Below are 20731 nucleotides of genomic sequence, written 5' to 3' on the forward strand. Positions count from 1 at the left end.
GTGCCTTTATGTATATAAACCTTGCACCATTGTGGTTCGTTTCAGAGTGAGTCTTTGAAAGGTGATAAAGTTGTCACTGAGATGGCCTCACAGACACCATGGGGAGACCTCTCTGCACGCTTGATGGGACTCAGTGCTGCAGTTCAGAAATGCAACTTGTGCACTTGCAAAGAAGACATTTGCCTGGAACAATTCCTGTATATATTTTACAGCATTTCTTAATGAAGATAACTGTGCATAATTGCACTGTTCACTGAGGTGCAACTGATCCTTTCCAGAAGCTCAGCTTTGAGAGCAGTGTTGTGCGAGACCTCAAGCACTTGACTAAACACCGTAGCAAAAGCGTGGGGGGTCTGGGGAGGGTTTTCTGTGGCCTCTTAACTGCATCACCAGGATCCTAACTTTTAAGTGGAATGCATTTGACAAATTAAATAAGAGCTGTTAATATTTAAACAGATGACAAAGTCTGAGATGCAGTTCCCAGGTAGGACTTACCGGAATGTGTAAAGTTTCTCAGCCCTTACTCTGCTGGAGGTTACTTGCCCCTTAGCTGTGCTGGTTTAGTGGGGCTGTTCACTGAACAGAAACAGCAAAATCAACTTGGCTTTATGAAGAGGAAAGCAAGATACCTCCCGAGAGTGAAACCAGGGTGACTGTGAGGGGCAAACTTTCCTGCTAGGGGAAGGTGTAGCAGGAGACAGCCTCTGAATCTACTGCTGGCACACCCTCTGCTTCTTAGTGAAGTCAGCAGAGAAAGACAAAACATAGTTGGGAATTCATCTGTTTTTGACACAAAATTCAGGTGTCCTTTCTGTTGGAAGGAGGTGATGGACAAAGTGAGGTAGCAGGTAGGAAGGTGTAGCTTCATCTATTGCATAGATCTGATGTGAGGAGAATTTTCTGTTTGGTTTTTTTTCTCTTTTTTTTTTACAAGTTATTTTGTAAAAACCTAATAAAACAAAAGGCTTTTTATTCCACAGCAGCTTTGTCCTCTGTGAGATGAGCATTAAACTTCTGCCTCTTAGTGGGGTTTCCTTGCACTCCTGGCAGCTGATACGACATGAGCTGTAAAGCAGCCTATTTTTGGCCTGTGGATCTTGGACTGAAACTCAGCATTCACTGAAAACTTGATCGAGTTTGTATTTCTCTCTCTGTGTGATGGGTGCCCCAATACTGCTCTTAGGTGCTGAAGGAGAAACCATAATGTGAAATCAGTTTGGTATAAAATGTTGCTGACTGGTTGTATTTTGGTTGAACACTAGAGCCTGTGTCCTTTCTGAATGCAGTGTGCACTTTGCCAAACACTGACAGTCACTGAAAGGACATATTGCTAGTATGAAATATCTTTATCTGTGGGGCCTTTGGTGAAGAGGAACGAAGGCATGGGTTTCCAGTGTCAGATGCTGAAGCAGGGCTACTGATGATAACAGCCTGTTTCTGTTAACTCTTGTCTCTGTAAGTTCTGTAGCTCTAATCTGTATGAAAAACAGGAGCAGAGTGAGAAGTGTTGCAGGCTTGCAGGCTTACTTGCTTTTATTTGGATTATAGTTAGTACATTCTATCCCCTGCTTGGAAACAAATTTGTCCTGAAACACTCTTAGCACACTGAATTTAAAAAGTAATGTTAAAACCCTACTGAAATGTTAAGCTCTCTTATCCTTGCTGACACCTCAATAGCAGCTGAGTCTGGAGGTCCTCTTCCAAGAACAATATTGCACTTGTGCACGTACCTCAGAACGAGTCTTCTGGGGCAGGCCAAGACCCATCTCACCCAGAATCTACTCCACAAGTGCCCACTAGGAGTGCTCAGTAAAACAGGACAACAAGGGAAACATAGATGACACTTAGATCATAGAGTTGTTAGGGGTGAAAGGGACCTCAAGGCTCATTGGGTTCCAAGCCCCCTGCCATGGGCAGGGACACCTCACACCACAGCAGGTTGCTCACAGCCACATCCAGCCTGGCTGCAAACACCTCCAGGGATGAGGTCTCACAGCTGCAGTTGCAGTGCATTAAATCGACCCCATGCAGCTTGCTTTTCTTTAAACAACTTTGCTTCAGTTTGTCGGTGTTTGCATGGCAGTGCCTGGAGGTCTGTCAACTGGGGCTGCTCCCTGACTGAGACTTCTGTCATTCCCTTGCAAGGCAATGCACCTTGTGTTTCATTTTACTGTGGTGCTGCAATTAGCCTTCACTTGTGAGACTTTGTGTAAGATCAGAAGTCACAGTGCTACGGTAAGCCTGCTCTTCACTTAACTCTTACGGCAGGGTTAACTACAGCAGCAAGATACACAACGGAGAAGAGGGTTCCCAAACCGTCGCCTGGAATACAAATGTGCAAGAACGCTTTATTGGAGGGAGGGCTGGGAAGTACAGCTTTACATCATTTCTAGGAAGCTGTTTAAGGAAATAAGTTAGAATATAAACCCAATTTATATCAGTAGTCTCAGCACACATGCCATGGGGTCCCAGAGCATGAAAGGTACAGGGGTGCCTGCCACCACCTGTACTGACTCCGAACCTTCGTGTACCTGCCTTTCACCCTTAGAGCCTTGGTGAGGGGTTGGTGCAGGTGGAGGGTAAAGCAATGCATTCATTCATAAGACTGTAGATGTTTTAAGCCCAGGAAGCAGATTTCCACAGCTGAACATGCCTGTGTCACTGTAACAGATTCCAGAGAGAATTTCCTGTAGGACAGAGTGTGCTTGACTTGTGGACACTGCTTCCAAGTGCTCTCCAACATTAATCTGCTGTGGCTTCCTATGGCCTGTTATCTAGACATCTAAACCATCAGGTCTGCCTGATGGGAAAAATCAAGTGTATCCAGACATTGCTACTTGCATGTGCTCCATCTCAGCCCTGCCAAAGCAGGGGAAAGTGCATATATGGGAATGGACTATCCTCATAGCAACGAGCAGGGCTGAGGAGATGGATAAGCTGTCCCCAGGGAGCACTAAAGCCATTCACTTGGTTCCTCAGTGCCTGTCTTTCTGACAGGTGGAGCTCTGGCACTTTATTTCAACACCCCCATTCTCCACACACACCCCACACCCCCCCCCAGCTGTTATCTCTAGGTTAGAGGATGGCAAGGGATTATTCTCAGTGGGGTGTAAGAGTGGGAATATGCAGTGTAATAAATACTTTGTGTAGATATTTGTTTCAGAGCACAAGTGTCTTCTCGTTTTAGCTTGACACACTGTCTTTGGTGTGACTATGCATATACTTAATCAGACAAAAAACACTACAGGGAAAGCTCAAAGTAACCAAAAACCTGATAACTCCCTAGTTTTTCCCCCTCAAGTAACAAACTCGTAAGGTAAACTATATCCCAATTTGTATAGCTAAGTCTGTCTAAATAAAACTTTACAGCATATAATAAGTTGGCAAAAGTTACTTTTGATAACAAGCATTAAAGCCACATCTCCTTTGCACCCATTTAAGGCAGTAAAGCATCACTTGCAGACAGAGCGTGCAGCGGGAAGGCCATTGACACCTCTGTACTTAAGGGTACTCTAAGAGTACTCTGCTGTGATTAATGACAGCAGTTATGGCACGTTTCTAATGGCTCTGTCTTGAACTTACCCGAGGGGTTTACCTGAACCGGTTCACTCAGGTATGCAGCAGTTTGGAGCAGGTAGCTGCGTGTGAGCTGTGCTTTGGGAAGGCAGCTCTGTAGCTGGCGTTCTTTTACCCAGCTCACAGATCAAGTGGCACAAGATCTCACGGCTCTGTCCCATCTGTAGCCAGAACTACACCTTCAGCAGTGTCACTGCTGCTTGTTTAAGGTCACTTACTCATTTTCTGTTCTTCTCATGCTCAGTTTGGTGAGTTCACTGCTGCAGATGGGACCCTGCCATGTGCCTAACGGCATATAATCTCGGAAGGGTTAGCACAAGTAGCTAATTAGTGCAGGTTAGGAATATAGCACAGGCACTGGCATGCAGAGTAAAGGTCTTTCAGAACTGTAGCTGCTGCTACCGAGCTTTGTAACCTTTCTTCACATAGGTACAATGCAAGGGCTTAGCTTCCTGACACTTGGAGTATCGACAGGCAGCTCTCCATTAACCATTAAATGTACTGCAGAGGGAAGAAAGACACAGTGCAGGGAAAGCACAAGTAGCTGGGCAAAGCATTTCCAGTTGAATAATGCATAACAGACTCGCTGCAGTTAAATGGAGACCTGCAGCTCCTGCAATGTAAGCAGCAGCATTCAATTGGCTTCCAACCACTAACATTAACATCCTATCTTCCACGAGGCGCTGCCGGTGGAGCCGGCTGGCTTGGCAGAGGCACGCCTGGGCTACTGAGCTCTTGCTTTTGTCTTTCTTTTTTCTTCTTTTTTCCCCCTCTTTTTTTAAACCAACAAACTATTTACAATACTTACAAAGAGCAACACATAAATCCACATCTCCCCGTGGAAAAGCTTCACTGGCATTCGTGGTGCTCCTTGATAACAGAACTAAAGGCGTTCTGGTGCAAACTTGTCTTCACTCTTTTTTCCCTTTGTCTTCTGTTGCAAAACCAAACTCTCACAACTTCTTTCTCCAGATTGAGCCCCTCAGCCATCCTCATGATTTCCTGAGAAGAAGGTTTACTTTGTTCTCCAAAGTGCCTTTCTAGGGCTTCCTTGGCAGCAATACTGCATAAAGGGATAAAATTTCACCTTTAAAAACTTCTCTGACATGTCCAAGCTTTCACCACTAGTTCAAGAGAAGGGTCAAGCGACAGCACTGGAGGTAGTGATTTGGTTTGTGTACTCTTGCTGTATGCATAAAGGGAACTCATTCTTTCCTACCATCAACAGCATGACACCTTGTAGAAGTTCAGCATGGAGAAACTGAAAGACCAAAGTATAACCAAGCTTGGTGCAATCTCAGTGATAAGAATTTTTTATGCTTCTTGATATTCTCTAGGAGATACAGCTGCTAACTAGACATGAGTGAGACCACAGGAACTGGAATAAGCCTGACCACCCATTCTGCCCCAGTCACAGCAGTGTCATAGGAGTTCAGCAAATTCACAGCAGCAGGGTTACCAGCTTGGGGTTCACAAAGTGTTCCAAGTTCCATCACTTCCAGTTTGGGAAATACTGTGTATTACATGAAGTTTGCATCTCACTTTGTTATGGAGAGGGCACTAGAGCATTACTGGAAATCACAGAGATTATGGCAATCTGTTTTAGCAATCATCACAGTTTGCCTGGATGACAGCTGGAGGTGTTCAAGAGAGGGTTGGATGTGGCACTTGGAACCATGGTTTAGCTGTCATGAGGTGCTGGGTGACAGGTTGGACTTGATGATCTCTGAGGTCTTTTCCAACTTTATTGATTCTATGATTCTATGATTTATTGATTCTATGATTGAGTCCTGTGTCCAGTTCTGGGCCCCTCAGTTTAGGAAGGAGGTTGACTTGCTGGAGTGTGTCCAGAAAAGGGCAACAAGGTTGGTGAGGGGTTTGGAGCACAGCCCTGTGAGGAGAGACTGAGGGAGCTGGGGTTGCTTAGCCTGGAGAAGAGGAGACTCAGGGGTGACCTTATTGCTCTCTACAACTACCTGAAGGGGGGTTGTAGTGAGGCGGAGGTTGGTCTCTTCTCCCAGGCAACCAGTACCAGAACAAGAGGACACAGTCTCAGGCTGCGTCAGGGGAGGTTTAGGCTGGAGGTTAGGAGGAAGTTTTACACAGAGAGAGTGATTGCCCACTGGAATGGGCTGCCTGAGGAGGTGGTGGGGTCGCCGTCGCTGGGGGTGTTCAGGGCGAGGCTTGACAGGATGCTTGGTTGCATGGTTTAGTTGATTGGGTGGTGTTGGATGATAGGTTGGACACGATGATCTCGAAGGTCCCTTCCAACCTGGTTAATTCTATTCTATTCTATTCTATTCTAAAGGCTGCCTTTAGTCCTCACAGTTAGCAGTGAGCAAAGTTAAGTGGCTCAACAGACAACATAAGCGCAGTCTTATGCCTTTTCTTACCGTTAAAAAGGATTTCCTTTACGTCTGTTACACGTTCTCAGAAAACAGAGTACCTGCAGCCCGCGGGGGTGCCGACCGGGCGCACCCGAAGCCGGCTGCAGCAGCGGCTGCGTTCCTTTGGCCACAAGAGGGCACCGCAGGCACCGCGGCCGGCAGGTGCAGGCGCTCTTGCTGCAGAGACGCACAAAGCATCTGCTGGCGTTCTGGTTAGGTGTCTCCTTGGCTCATCTGCCATGTGTTGCTGCTCTTTCGTCCACAGGGCTGGTTTGAAATAGTTAGCCATGCTATCAGAACTACCTGATGAACAGCACGATAGCCTGCACACACGGAAGTGCAGACACCTTTTTGACCCAACAGTTTCTTAGGCTTTCTAATTACAGTAGTACAATAAAACAACCTCCACAAACTGAAATTATTTTAGCTCAGGATACGACTAACATAATGTGGGACTGCTCTTTTACCTGTAGCTTGGCTTCAAACATCCATTAAGAACTGCTAAGAGTAAGGCTGCAGCTCAGATAAGTCCTTAATGTAAGGAATAAAAGTCAGATGTGATTTCTCTCTGGCTTTGGCATTAGGTATTCTTCTGAGGGGATGTTTGCTACCGAGGAGTGAACCAGGGATGGGAGATACTTCATAGCTCATTTGCTCAGCATAGAACCCCACAAAAGATGAAGCTGTACTCTTGGGAGGCCAATTTCTCCTTTCAGCTTCTCTATGAGCCAGGTGGGACCTAAGTAGCAGTGCCAAGACCTTGCCCCGAGTCTCATGTTGAGTGCAAGGAGGTACATGTGGCTGTGGGACTATACAGCAGCCTACATCTCTGGGAGGTGATGCAGGCTATCAGGAAGGATCCCTGCTGAAGGAACAGGAAATTCACTATAGCGGGTTAGGCCTGACAGCACCAGGGCTGTGATCAGATGCAGCCTCCCCTTCCTGTGGAAGAATACCATAGCTTCTTGGAGGACATCTGAGTGAGCTCTTCTTTACTAAGAATTATATCAATCTGGCATGTCCAAACGAGAAGGCAATCCCCCATGTTCTCATTGTGCCTATTTGATGCTTGTTCCTCTAATGCAACTGACCAGCTTACTTTATTTCCACGTGGAGTTAAGGCTGATGGTAGATGTTGGCCACTAGAGATGTGAAAACAGGGTTCCCAGAACCCATGTTTTTCCACTTAATTTCATTAGAGTGTTTCTTTGGGAACTCCAGAGAAACCAGTGAGAGAAGACAGGGACAGAGATGCAATACTGTGTGTAAAAGCTTGTCCTCAGACTTCCCAGAGCCCAGTTTCCCAGTAAGATGCTTTGGGTTTACTACAGACCCTCCCCAAATGACAACATGGTGCTCTGACACCTTGTTTACTTTATATATCTATATACCTACATGAAAACGTGTTGTCCTGTGTTGGAAAAAGTCTTCCACTGAACACAGCTTTTGGAGCAAACTGGGACTTCTGCAGGGCCATGCTGTTGTTTTTCACCAGGGTGTTTCACTATACTGGCACATTGTGAACCACAAGCTATAGATAGGATCACAGTTTTGAATCCAAGCAAAAAGCAGCATCTTAGCCAAAGTGGCCTCTGCTCTGTAACCCCCCAAATATGCAGTACCTGATGGTGGTTCTGCGCTTCCTCTTCCGCTCATTCACTCCAATTTTTTCATTGTATAAAGCTGTATTAAAAACACAACAGAGCCTGGTAGTTACCTTCCACAGGGAACAGAAACCAAGTGCAATTGGCTACAGAAAAAAGACAGTGGACAGTTAACAGATAATGCCACTGAATAAAAGAGGCACAGCCCACAGGAGCATTCCCTGCTCAAAGGTGGTTGGTCAACCCCAAGCACTGATGTAGGCTGGGCAGGGACTGGCTTGGGAGCAGCCCTGGAGAAAAGGACCTGGGGGATGCTGGTGGAGGAGAAGCTCAACAGGAGCCAGCAGGGAGCACTTGCAGCCCAGAGAGCCAAGCAGAGCCTGGGCTGCAGCAAGAGAAGTGTGGCCAGCAGGGCAGGGAGGGGATTCTGCCCCTCTGCTCCACTCTGCTGAGACCACAGCTGGAGCTCTGGGGCCAGCTCTGGAGCCTCTGTGCCAGGAAGGATCTGGAGGGGCTGGAAGGTGTCCAGAGAAAGGCCACGAGGATGATTAGATGGCTGGAGCACCTCTCCTGTGAGGACAGACTGAGGCCTTCCTGTGGCCTTCCAGGATCTGAAGGGGGCGCCAAGAAAGCTGGGAAGGGACTTCTGAGGGTGTCAGGGAGTGGTAGGACTGGGGGGGATGGAGCAAAACTAGAAATAGGGAGATTGAGATTGGCTGTTAGGAAGAAGTCCTTCCCCATGAGGGTGGTGAGAGCCTGGCACAGGCTGCCCAGGGAGGTGGTGGAAGCCTCATCCCTGGAGGTGTTTGCAGCCAGGCTGGATGTGGCTGTGAGCAACCTGCTGTGGTGTGAGGTGTCCCTGCCCATGGCAGGGGGCTTGGAACTGGATGAGCCTTGAGGTCCCTTCCAGCCCTGATGATTCTGTGATTCTAGATTGTTTTACTCCCAGACATAAATTCTTACAAGCAGAAATGATGAGCCACCAGTACAGCTACAAACAGCACCGGCTCTGAGCCTAACTACCTGCAGAGCCATATTTCAGGCCTCTGCTTTGATGTATCCTGTTCCTCCTACCCGGCAGGGTATAGTCTAGAGAGATGGAGTCCATTTCCGTACCCCTTAGATACTTCACCCTCTTTCTTCAGACATACAGCCCTGGCCCCAGGCCCATTGTCCTGGTTCAATTAGAGCAGAACAAATTCTGTTTGATGATTTGACTTCAGCTCAGTGTCTTCTAAGGAAACTGCACTTTCTGAAATTAAGGACCTGTTTGTTCAGACACCATCTGCTTCTAGCAGTGATAATGCTCAGTGTTTCTACTTCTACTTTCTACCAACAATTTCTGTGCAGACCAAGGCCACTGCTAAACCTCAGGTACTACATGGGGGAGAAGACTAAAAGGCCACAGCTGCGAGGAAGGAATGGACAGTCGGTGTGAGGCTGAACTGAGCAGCAAGGTCTTCCATTTCCTGTGCATCATATTCAGCATAAAGCTGAGGGATCAGGAAGTTCAAGCTGCTGCTTCTTCTTCTTTTTGAATGTCTGGAATCCAAGGAGGACTCTGTTCTGCCTTCAGTCCTAATCCCTGAGTTCATGAATCCAACTCCAGAGTCTAGCTCCTGAATCTGGTTTCCATCTGCTGCTGAGTCCGGTCTGGGACTTCTGGCACAGCACCAGTGGTGACAGTGATTAATTGCTGTCAGAGGGATTTGATATCTATAAATATATACCCAACTGATAATTTACTTTTAAATTACTATGATTTTCATTAAAGTAGTTTCAGGTTTGGTTTACAGTTTAGAAGCCTCTCTCACTTATTCCCTTTCTTTTCTCTTTTGGAAGGGAGAGTGGTGAATAGAGAGTGTCACTTATTTTGTGACTGGACCAGCCCCAACCCTTGACACCCATTGATTCATCTGCTTCTGCCACACCATTTTCTGATGGAGAACTGTCCCCTCTCTTCAGAGGCTGCTGTCTGCACACAGGCTCTTACTGTGAAGCACAAGCCTGTAACACTGCTCAGGCAGTCTGGAGGTGCTATCAGCCACAATTGCCTAACAGCTTCTTGCAGCATGCTGGCCACATTAGGAGAGCCTCTCATTTACAGTGCAATTACAGGGGAAGGAAGCTTCCTACATCTGGTTCAAAGGAAACTGAAATGTGTGGCAGAAGCAGCTGTTTAACAGCATTTCCTATTGCAATGACAAATCCAAAAGGTAGCCTTAGGATCATCCTCTCTTTGCTCCCATGCTAGATGAACGCTGCACAGTAGTAGTCCTGGCTTTTGCTGTCACCTCTAGGTATTCATCCTGCTGCAAAGGCTGCTCTTTTAGGCAGCCCATTCCCTTTAAATCAACCAATCTATTCTAAAGTACACTTTGCCCAGTGAACCCCTATGACTCTACCTGCAACTGGAAAGTAACTTGGCAAAAGGATGGGAGGTCTCTAGCAGCTGAAAGATCACACTGCTATTCTTCTCCATACTAGCTGAACTCAAATCCATTCCCCCATGGCCATCTGTCACACACCAGAGGTGGGAGGAAGAGTCCTTTCCTAGTAAAGAATCCTCATGTACTGCTAAAAAGGCTGTCCTGCAGATCCTAACAGCAGGTCTGACCCTATACTACAGGAGTGCAGCTAGTTTGGTGGGACAGGACTGACATAAATGGCTTCCAGAAGGTCAGGAGATGTTTCTGCTATTTTGTACTCTCCGTGCATTTCAGTTTGCCCCTTCTTGCTCACCCTGAGAAGACAACCCCACATTTAATATAAGCACACCCTGGTATTTAAAGCTGGTAAAACAAAAACTTCACAGAAGACATGTTTTTGGGTTACCAGCTTTAAAGAGAAAAGAAGGCTGAGAGGGGATCTACTGATGTCTATAAATCTCTGAGGGGTGGGTGTCAAGATGAAGGTGACAACCTCTTTTCAGTGGTGTCCAGTAAGAGGCAGTTAACAATGGGTGTGGAACACAGGAAGTTCCACCTCAACATGAGGAGAAACTCCTTTGCTGTGAGGGTGACAGAACAGGCTGCCCAGAGAGGTATGGAGTTGTCCTCTTTGAAGTGTTTCTGTGTGGCCTGCCCCGGGCGATCCTGCTCTGGCATGGGGATTGCACTAGGTCATCTCCAGAGGCCTCTTCAAACCTCTAACCTTCTATGATTCTATTATTCCATGTATATAAAGTACTCTGGTTAAAATCAGTATTGAGAGGACTGAAATGCTCTACCTCCTACTTGCTCTGCTTCCTCCAGCCACTTGGACAGTATTGATTTCAGCTTGCATGCGTTCTTGAAACTCAGCTGCAAGTTCTCAAACCGGCAGATAGTGGTTTGACTGAATTCAGAGCCATGCACAGCAGCCAGCGCTTCTCCCACGTTGGTTTGTGTATAACCTGCCAAAACCAGAGAGGAAAGCATCACTTTGGAGGTAGGGTTACTTTCCTTGAGATGCTTAGCCCTCTGCTGCTGACTTATGAGCAGTGTGTGCCTTCACGGTCTTCAGGACGGGCTTTCTGCAGAGGTCTCTATGCTGACTCTGAGCTCACCTCAGAAGTTCATTAATTCTGTGCAAGCCCTCTAGGCATGGAGAAAGTTTGGCAGTGCAAGACAGGACCGGAACTATGATTAGACAACTGCAGAGGCTAAACCATAACCCATTTGGAAGCAATTAGGCTTTTTCTGGGCTTGTTCAGTCGTGGGCTCACAGACCTCCGGCACCTACCCAGCTTAATTCTCCGCAGCTTGAATTCATTGGCGAATTTCTCCAGCTCCCTGATTTCAGGGGAGTCCATCTCAGCTGGCTCCTCAGCAGCCTTGGTTTTCCTGCGGAACTCCTGCTTGAAGTCGGCGGGGGGCAGCTCCTCCGGGAGCAGGGACTGGTGCATGGCTGTGAAGCCGTGGCCCAGGGCACACGAGCTGGCGGTCAGGGCATGCTCCGGGAATTTATAAAGGCAAGGGGTCAGGCTACCTGAGCAACACCAGAGTGGGAACACAGCACAGTTACTCCCTGACACAGCACGCTAAAAACATGCTTTAATATCCTCATAATCCATGACACAGTATCACAGTATACCTAAGGTTGGAAGAGACCCCAAGGATCATCGAGTCCAACCTGTCTCCACAGACCTCACCAGACACATGTGAAAGTATCCAGCAGTGAGGAGCTCTCAGGAATACAGTCTGCCTCTTGTCCATTACATGAAAACTGACAAAGAATGACTTTCACAGTCCACAGATGTCCTGTTTCTGGGCAAACTGGGATGCACTTAAATAATACGGCCCAAAACTGAGCCAGTACCAATCCAGGAGTTCAGTTGCCATTAAGTGTCATAACAAAACTGGTGGATCTGTGTCATCCTGAGACACCTAGAACGTCAGTATCTATGTTCTGGTACAAAGAATGTCCCATGTGAACACCACTGGATGGTCAGACAGGCTGCTAACTGTTTTTTCCCTCAGACAAAATATAATGAACATGGAAGCACACAGGTAAGAGCTCAAACTGGAACAAAAGCAGGTAGGGACGGAAGGAAGAAAGAAAGAGAGAAAGAAAGAGAGAAAGAAAGGGAGAAAGAAAGGGAGAAAGAAAGGGAGAAAGAAAGGGAGAAAGAAAGAAAGAAAGAAAGAAAGAAAGAAAGAAAGAAAGAAAGAAAGAAAGAAAGAAAGAAAAAGAAAGAAAGAAAGAAAGAAAGAAAGAAAGAAAGAAAGAAAGAAAGAAAGAAAGAAAGAAAGAAAGAAAGGAAGAAAGAAAGAAAGAAAGAAAAGCAAGCAAGAAAGAAAGAAAGCAAAAAAGCAAGCAAGAAAGAAAGCAAGAAAGCAAGCAAGCAAGCAAGAAAGCAAAGAAAGCAAGCAAGCAAGAAAGAAAGAAAGCAAAAAAGCAAGCAAGAAAGAAAGCAAGCAAGAATGAAAGCATGAAAGAAAGCAAGAAAGAAAGCAAGCAAGCAAGCAAGAAAGCAATCAAAAAAGCAAGCAAGAAAGAAAGCATGAAAGAAAGCAAGCAAGAAAGAAAGCAAGAAAGAAAGAAAGAAAGAAAGAAAGAAAGAAAGCATGAAAGAAAGCAAGAAAGCAAGCAAGCAAGAAAGAAAGAAAGAAAAAAAAAGCATGAAAGAAAGCAAGAAAGAAAGCAAGCAAGAAAGAAAGAAAGAAAGCATGAAAGAAAGCAAGCAAGAAAGCAAGAAAGAAAGAAAGCAAGAAAGAAAGCAAGAAAGCATGAAAGAAAGCAAGCAAGAAAGCAAGAAAGAAAGAAAGCAAGAAAGAAAGAAAGCAAGAAAGCATGAAAGAAAGAAAGCAAGAAAGCAAGAAAGAAAGAAAGCATGAAAGAAAGAAAGCAAGAAAGCAAGAAAGAAAGAAAGCAAGAAAGAAAGCAAGAAAGCATGAAAGAAAGCAAGCAAGAAAGCAAGAAAGAAAGCAAGAAAGAAAGAAAGCAAGAAAGCATGAAAGAAAGAAAGCAAGAAAGCAAGAAAGAAAGAAAGCATGAAAGAAAGCAAGCAAGAAAGCAAGAAAGAAAGAAAGCAAGAAAGAAAGAAAGCAAGAAAGCAAGAAAGAAAGAAAGCAAGCAAGAAAGAAAGCATGAAAGAAAGAAAGCAAGCAAGCAAGAAAGCAAGAAAGAAAGCAAGAAAGAATGCAAGAAAAAAAGAAAAAGAAAGAAAGAAAAATAAAGAAAGAATGCAAGAAAGAAAGCATGAAAGAAAGCAAGCAAGAAAGAAAGCAAGAAAGAAAGCAAGAAAGAAAGAAGGCATGAAAGAAAGCAAGAAAGAAAGCAAGCAAGAAAGCAAGCAAGAAAGAAAGCATGAAAGAAAGCAAGCAAGAAAGAAATAAAGAAAGCAAGAAAGAAAGAAAGCATGAAAGAAAGCAAGAAAGAAAGCAAGAAAGAAAGAAAGAAAGCATGAAAGAAAGCAAGAAAGAAAGCAAGAAAGAAAGAAAGAAAGAAAGCATGAAAGAAAGCAAGAAAGAAAGCAAGCAAGAAAGCAAGCAAGAAAGAAAGAAAGCATGAAAGAAAGCAAGAAAGAAAGAAAGAAAGAAAGCATGAAAGAAAGCAAGCAAGAAAGCAAGAAAGAAAGAAAGCATGAAAGAAAGCAAGCAAGAAAGCAAGCAAGAAAGAAAGCATGAAAGAAAGCAAACAAGAAAGCAAGCAAGAAAGAAAGCATGAAAGAAAGCAAGCAAGAAAGGAAGAAAGAAAGCAAGAAAGAAAGAAAGCATGAAAGAAAGCAAGCAAGAAAGCAAGCAAGAAAGAAAGCATGAAAGAAAGCAAGCAAGAAAGGAAGAAAGAAAGCAAGAAAGAAAGAAAGCATGAAAGAAAGCAAGCAAGAAAGCAAGCAAGCAAGAAAGCAAGCAAGAAAGAAAGCATGAAAGAAAGCAAGCAAGAAAGGAAGAAAGAAAGCAAGAAAGAAAGAAAGAAAGCATGAAAGAAAGCAAGAAAGAAAGGAAAAAAAAGAAAGCAAGAAAGCAAGAAAGAAAGAAAGAATGCAAGAAAGAAAGCAAGAAGGAAAGCAAGAAAGAAAGCAAGCAAGAAAGAAAGCAAGAAAGAAAGCAAGAAAGCAAGAATGCAAGAAAGAAAGAAAGAAAGAAAGAAAGCAAGAATGCAAGAAAGAAAGAAAGAAAAAGAAAGAAAGCAAGAAAGAAAAAGAAAGAAAGAAAGAATGCAAGAAAGAAAGAAAGAAGGAAAGGAAGCAAGCAAGAAAGCAAGCAAGAAAGCAAGCAAGAAAGCAAGAAAGGAAATGACCACATTCAGAATGATGATTCTGGGTTATAAGTTGCTGAAGGAGCAGTGTATCTCATGCCAGTATCAGGATACCAGCTTCACAAGGAGAGCCGGCTATGAGTGAAGGCTGTTTTCTCCCTAGGTATTACAGCACCTGAGAACTGTTCTCTCTCTGCAGGCTGTCTGGAGAAGCCAGTGAATTCCAGCGTCTCAGGACATCCTTCCCAGTTTTCTGAATTACATGCAGCTGTGGCAGAACTCAGAACTTCAGTGAATGCCTACTTCTTCCTCCCTTCATTTTTATTGTCTTCACTGTCCCAGTTTTCTCAGCATCATTTGAGGCTCTAATGCCATGGGAGTATTTGATACACCCCACACAGGCTCAGCACACGCACAGAGAATAAGGCAAAGGGTAAAAAGGAGAAGTACTTTGCAAGGTGCTGACGCCATTTACCACGTTGGGATGTGACATGCTGCACGTCTGCAGAATGCGACTCTGGGAGAGACTTGCTGATAGCATCTCTGGAGTCGCAGGCTTGATGCCTGAAAACAAAACACAATAAGGACAAAAAGACAAAAGCAAGGAGAGAAGTGAAGATGCTTTTATTTAGAAATGAAACAAAAGGCACTACCAAGAAATATTTTTAACTTGATACCTATGAACTTTCCTCAGGGACGTGAGCAATGCCAGGAATGTTTGCAGCAGAGACACAATGAGATGCTTGGCCATTTGCACACCGTGAGGGAGGTCTGCACTCTGCCCCTGCAAAACCCCTATACAGATGCATTCCCCTCTGCTGACTTACTCCAGTACTTCCTCCATTCTTGATTTGAGCCCTCTCTGAGGCACAATTATTTCCTGGGAATTGTGTCAGTTTGGTTCATGGCATCATCTCATTGACTGCTACTTGAATAGAGCAACAATTCCTCTTTCTTACTCAGACTGATGTGTAGAAAGCAAAGCAAGATGCTCTGGTGCATTCAAGACTGTAAACACCCATGATAACCTCTACGCTCTGCCTGCTGAATTCCTCTACCCCTCCACTATTCACCCACTTCATTTTATAGCTCCAGTCAGGGCTCCAGGGCAATACAGGTGACAGCACTCCTGGTACCTCAAAAAGTGATGATCAGCAGGGAAAGTGGACATAGCTGAGCAAAAAGAGCAGCACTGTACCAGTCTTGTAAAGAGCAGCAAGGTACAGAATGACTTCCCCATAGGTGCAGATATCTGGGGAATCTCTGGACACCAACCTCTAATTTCCTGCCCCTTTTATCAGTCCCTTAACCCCAGTGCTGTCTTCCTTAAGCTGCTGCCTTGAATCAGTCCCTTTGAAGACAGACTGACTGAAATCAGCATGCCAATAGCTCAGCTGGTGGAGAGCATGGCCCTTACCTGCCACCACGCCGTAGGTAGATGGCTGATTTCCATAGTGGCAAGAAGGCACAGAGTAGGGAAGGCCTGCTGGAGCGTTCCGCGGAGTCGGCACGGCAAGGCAGATATGGGAGCACAAAGGAGTTGGATCAAAGACAAAACAGACAGGATGGTAAGAAAATATGTGGCAATTAAAGATGAAGCCTTTAAGTTCAGAAGCAGACAGTATCCTTGCATGCTGCTTTTGTGTGCTTTTAGCAAGCATTTACTTCTGGGCCATAGCCATAAGGTTAGCACTGCTGGGAGTCCAGACACTTGGCCAGGTATAAAGAGTGACCCTCCGAGCCAAGCCCAGGAGACTTCATGCTACAGGTCAATGTGCTGTTCTTAGCATAACCCATGGACACAACCCAGTTTGCATATGCTGCTGAGCAAAGGAAGCATTGAACTCGCCCAGCCCACCTTACACACATCATTTCATTTAGTCATAGATAAGAACATTCTCTATGCTTGGAGACAACTGATTTGCTTCTCCGCTGTGCAGAGCCTGCAGTGACCACAGGCATCGAGGGAAGCAGTACTCCATGCCTGTGGAAGGCTTGGGCTTCCAAAAGCAACACGCAGGGATGTGTGCCCTGAGGCATCCAGAAGCCACATTTTCTGAAGTGCCAATCCCCCCAAACCATTTCAGAGTGTTTTGCAGAGTGGTATGGAAGCAGAATGATAAACTCTGGCATCTTCTAAAAAGTTAGGCCTAAATGAATATTTTCCCTCGTCAGCATCAACCAAAACAAATTTGATTTATCTCTAGTAATTGCACAGGAGTGTTTCAGATCCATGCCCAGTAATCACCAGTGCCTGAAGAAGCAGACCATGTTTTCACTCAAACAAAATGAGATCTGTGACTGTTTCTCATGCATAAATAGCCACAGGAATGCACACACTGTCCCCTCCAACAGCTGCTATAAAGAACAACATCGAAAATGCATGTCTGTGAGCATCCAGATAGGCACAGCTCTGCTTTAGAGCGTGTTTCCTTTGTTCAACACTGGGGTTACAATCTCTGGGGTCTTTCCAGCTGTAATCACAGCAGTAAGATGTCCTGTTTAGGTGTGCTTATACAGATATAAAATATATCAAACAAAACCCCCAGCCCCCCTCCCCCCATACCAGACATGTTTATGTCAGTATAAATGTGCCCACAATAAATATCACAGTAATAATACTAATGCACTGAGACCAGTGCAACTTCTCTGCTGAGCTGAGATCTAAATTACTGATGTGGCTTTTTTTCTGCTACTTCATAGTGCATAGACTATAATTTTTATGCATAAAAATAGCATTTTCCACATGCTAATAAGGACTTAAACAATGAGGACGATGCTGCTCAAACTGACAGCAAAGTGTTGAGGGCACTGCAGAGCGCTGGTGCGTGCCGTGGCGGTATCTGCACAGAACACAGTGGTGCAGAGTTTTGTGATGCAGAATTGCTGTTTAACATAAACTTGTGCTCAGAATCTTTCACATCTGCTCTGTGCTTTCACCAGGATGCTCTTTGTTGCAATGTCTGTGCACGAGATTTGCAAACCTTTACTCGTTATAGTTGGCACCTTCTGTCACTGCTTCCGTTCTCACAGGGTCACCTGCCAGGTGTGATCTGTGCACAAAGATCCCACTGACCACAGCAATATTTGTCCTCAGGGGGTGAAGACATAATCTCGAAGCCCGAACATGAAGCAGGTGAGCAAAGCCTCTGGCTGGCTGTCACCATGTGCTGTCATTGTAAATTCTAAAAGTACTATTATGACACACATACAAAAGTCTGGCCTGACAAAACATCTAAATTCTCCTCTTCCATAGTACTGCTGATAACCAACAGCCATATCAGGGTATTTTGAGCCTCCTGTTCTCTATGGCCAGCGCTCGGTTGTCATTGCTCACCTGTCTGTCCTCGTGATGGGAGTGTTTTGTCACCAATGCAGTTCAGCAGGAGGCTCGTTAAGACTCCAGCTAAAATTCTTGCCTTGATGCAATTTCAAGTAAATCAAAACTATTTATTTGGCTGCTTCTGAAAGTTTTCTATCAACAGTTCCTGTATTTCAGAATCCCACTTCTGCAGGTTTAAGGCTGCAAGGAAACTCTCTCTTTCTCTGTTTTCCTCTCAGACAGGTCAATGATTACCTAGTCCTGGTATTTCAATGCAGTTACTGGGGTGATATACATAAACACACAACACTCAAAGGTATCGATGAGACTTCTGCCATCAGCTTTGATCATCCCGTTTACATCTTGGTCTTTATTCAATATACAATATACTTTGTAAGCAACCTATTTTCTTCTTGAAATCTCCCCCAAAGGGTCTTTAGACCTGACCTGTTTTAAAGATATTTCCTTATTTAAGTAACTCATAGTATTTTAAATCATGCTTACATCATAAACAAATGTTCAGCTAATTTACATGGCACTTGCCATTGAAGGCAGTCCTGACAATGAGTGTATAACCCTGTCCTGTATTAATGCACAGGCAGCACACTTGAGCTTAGTCTAGCCCCCAGCTTAGAGAAAGATTACACACAACCCCTTTGGGTTTTCCTGATTTACTCATCACGCAGAGTCTCATGAAAGCTCTTGCACCTTACTGTAGTCCAAATCTCACCCAGCATCGGTACCAACCACGTTAAACACTGCAGACCTCAGTGAACACTTACTGCCCCCAAGCATTGCAAAGAGAGTTACTGAGAGCAAGATCATTTTAAAAGTACCTGTAGACACCACGTTGGTGGCATGGTTAGACACCGGCAGGCACTCTGCAGCGCTGTGATGCATTATCAATGGCAGAGAGGGAGAAGAGTCAGAATTCAAGGGTACAAAGGTGTCAGATGAAGCAAAGGCTTGGCAAGTCATACCCTCCAAGAGGCAAAAGAGGCACTTGCACCTGTTTTCTAGCAGCACAGATGCTGTGCTGTTAACAGCAGCTCAAACTCTATTCCCGGCTTTTTACCTGCATATACATATACAGGAGGGCTCCCGGGCACAGGGAGGTCGTGTGCAGGTATTTATACCACTGGAAAATCCCTTTATCCATGTTAATGTCTTTTCCCAGCAATATTGCTCTACTGCTACAGAGCCTCCTTCCTTCCCACATAAACACAATACGTGTCCAATTAAAGGGGTAGGTGGGGGAGAGGGGGGGGAAGAAGAGGGAAACCAGAGCCATGATTTGATAGAGGTTTTCAAATAGGTCTTTTGTGAAGAACAATGACCAGGGGGGAAACCCAGCGTGTCGTCCCCAGCGTTGGTAGCAGTGAGACAGCTATGTTTCCTGCTAAGCAGTTGCCACACTTAACACCTGCCCCAAAATCTGCTCCAGGCAATTGTCTGGAAGGCAGTCGGCGGCGAGCTCAACCGCAAGCCTGCAGAAGTCAAGACCCTACAGCAAAATAGGCTAAATAACCCAATTCAGAGAGTTGCAGAGAGATCACTTAAGACACTAGAAATGAGAAATACAGAGCAGCTGTGCCCAGGAGAAAGCTGCTGAACAGACAGCCTTCCATAAACATGAAGTGCTAAATGTTTAGATCAACTCTAGAAAGAGCCCAGCGTGTCACACAAAACTTATTCCTGGTTCTTATTCCTCATTTATACTACTTCAACACCTGCAGTCTTATCCAGAAGATCCAGATCTTTATTGTGCTACATACTCAGTAAAAGCAGGATTTTTTTTCCCCAAAAATGTACTAAGTGATTTGTTATCACATCGCCAGCTCATGCTGAGGCTTGTGTCAAGTGACACCACCAAGTCATTCTCCTCGAGACTGTTCTTGAGTCACTCTTTGCTCAGCCTATATTCATGCTGGGGATCACCCTGACATGGAGGCAGGACCCTGCACTTGGTCTTGTTGAACCTCATGAGGTTGGCTTGTGCCCACCTCTCCAGCCTGTCCAGGTCCCTCTGGATGGCATCCCTTCCCTCCAGCATGTCAACTGGAACACACAGCTTGGTGTCATCTGCAAACTTGCTGAGGCTGCACTCAATGCCACTGTCCATGCTGCTGACAAAGGTGCTAAACAGCACTGGTGCCAGCACTGACTCCTGAGGGATGCCATTTGTCAGTGGTCTCCATTTGGATGTGGAGCCTTTAACCTCTTCAATACTCTGAGTGCAGTCTTCCAGCCAATTCCTTATCCTGTGAGTGATCCACCCCTCAAGCCCACTCTTTTCCCATTTGGTCACCAGGATGTCATGTGGGAGAGTGTCAAATGCTTTACATAAGTCCAGGCAGATGACATCAGTTGCTCCTCCCTCATCCACTGATGCTGTAACTCCATCATAGAAAGCAACCAAGTTCATCAGGCACGATACAGCCTTGGTGAAGCCGTGATGGTTACCACCAGTCTCCTCTTTTTCATTTTCTATATGCTTTAGCGAGACCTTTCGGAGGAGCTGCTCCCTGATCTTGCCAGGTGCAGAGGTGAGACTGACCAGACTTTTGTTTCCAGGGTGTTCCTTTTTGCCCATTTTGAGGATGGGAGTTGTTTCCCATATTCTAGCCAGCAGTGCTTCACCAGATTGCCATAGCTATTCAAATGTGATGGGCAGTGTTTTTCACAGCCCAGGGTCTCTCAGGACCGTGAGGCAGTCAAGGAGAGCACCATCATTTTTGCTCACAGGAGCACAATGTCTCTGTTCCCAAGAGACAATCCCATACCAATCAACCACAAGGAGTTTTATCCTTGCCTTTGCCAAGCACTAAATAATTGCAAAGAACCCAGGCACACTGTAGGTCTTGGAAGCATTGTTCGTTCCTTCCTATTCCTGGTTTTCCAAGACCACCTTCCAGATAAGCTACAAATATAAGGCTTGCTCAAAAAACCAGAGCTCATACAGAAGGAAGCCTCTACAAGCATAGCCACTATGAAACTCCTAAGGCTGAAGCATTTTCCTCACAAGTGTGAATTTTCCCACATGCAATTTTGCTCTCTGAAGTGGGCATATGGATGTAGAGATGTACATCTTATAGACATCTACACACCCTTCTATCCCTCCCTCCCAACGATGCATCTCAGAGAACCTCTGCTCCCTTGGG

At 45.3% G+C, this 20731-nt stretch overlaps 1 protein-coding gene across 2 annotated transcripts; it reads right to left on the minus strand.

Moving 5' to 3' along the window:
• Positions 1 to 4425: 4425 nt before the first annotated feature.
• Positions 4426 to 18565, minus strand: POU1F1 (POU class 1 homeobox 1). 2 transcript variants are annotated; one of them, XM_009898064.2, is made up of 7 exons: positions 18407 to 18565; positions 17048 to 17059; positions 15666 to 15809; positions 11291 to 11536; positions 10797 to 10961; positions 7586 to 7646; positions 4426 to 4639 (listed from the first exon to the last, which is right to left on the minus strand). In XM_009898064.2, the coding sequence occupies exons 1-7, from the start codon at positions 18546 to 18548 to the stop codon at positions 4426 to 4428; spliced, it is 984 nt and encodes a 327-aa protein (XP_009896366.2). In that variant the 5' UTR covers positions 18549 to 18565. The 2 variants fall into 2 exon arrangements, with proteins under 2 accessions (XP_009896366.2, XP_009896367.2); XM_009898065.2 differs by lacking the exon at positions 17048 to 17059 and having other exon boundaries at positions 15666 to 15734.
• Positions 18566 to 20731: the final 2166 nt, after the last annotated feature.

This window comes from Dryobates pubescens, chromosome 12 (assembly GCF_014839835.1).
Source record: "Dryobates pubescens isolate bDryPub1 chromosome 12, bDryPub1.pri, whole genome shotgun sequence".
In the NCBI taxonomy this organism is placed as follows: Eukaryota; Metazoa; Chordata; class Aves; order Piciformes; family Picidae; genus Dryobates; species Dryobates pubescens.

Coding starts and splice junctions, on each gene's coding strand:
- POU1F1 (XM_009898064.2), bottom strand. CDS start 18,548: ATGACTTGCCAAGCCTTTGCTTCATCTGACACCTTTGTACCCTTGAAT. Junction 11,537..15,665: donor TACCTACGGCGTGGTGGCAG/GTAAGGGCCATG, acceptor GGTGTTGCTCAG/GTAGCCTGACCCCTTGCCTT. Junction 10,962..11,290: donor GCTGCGGAGAATTAAGCTGG/GTAGGTGCCGGA, acceptor TGGTTTTGGCAG/GTTATACACAAACCAACGTG.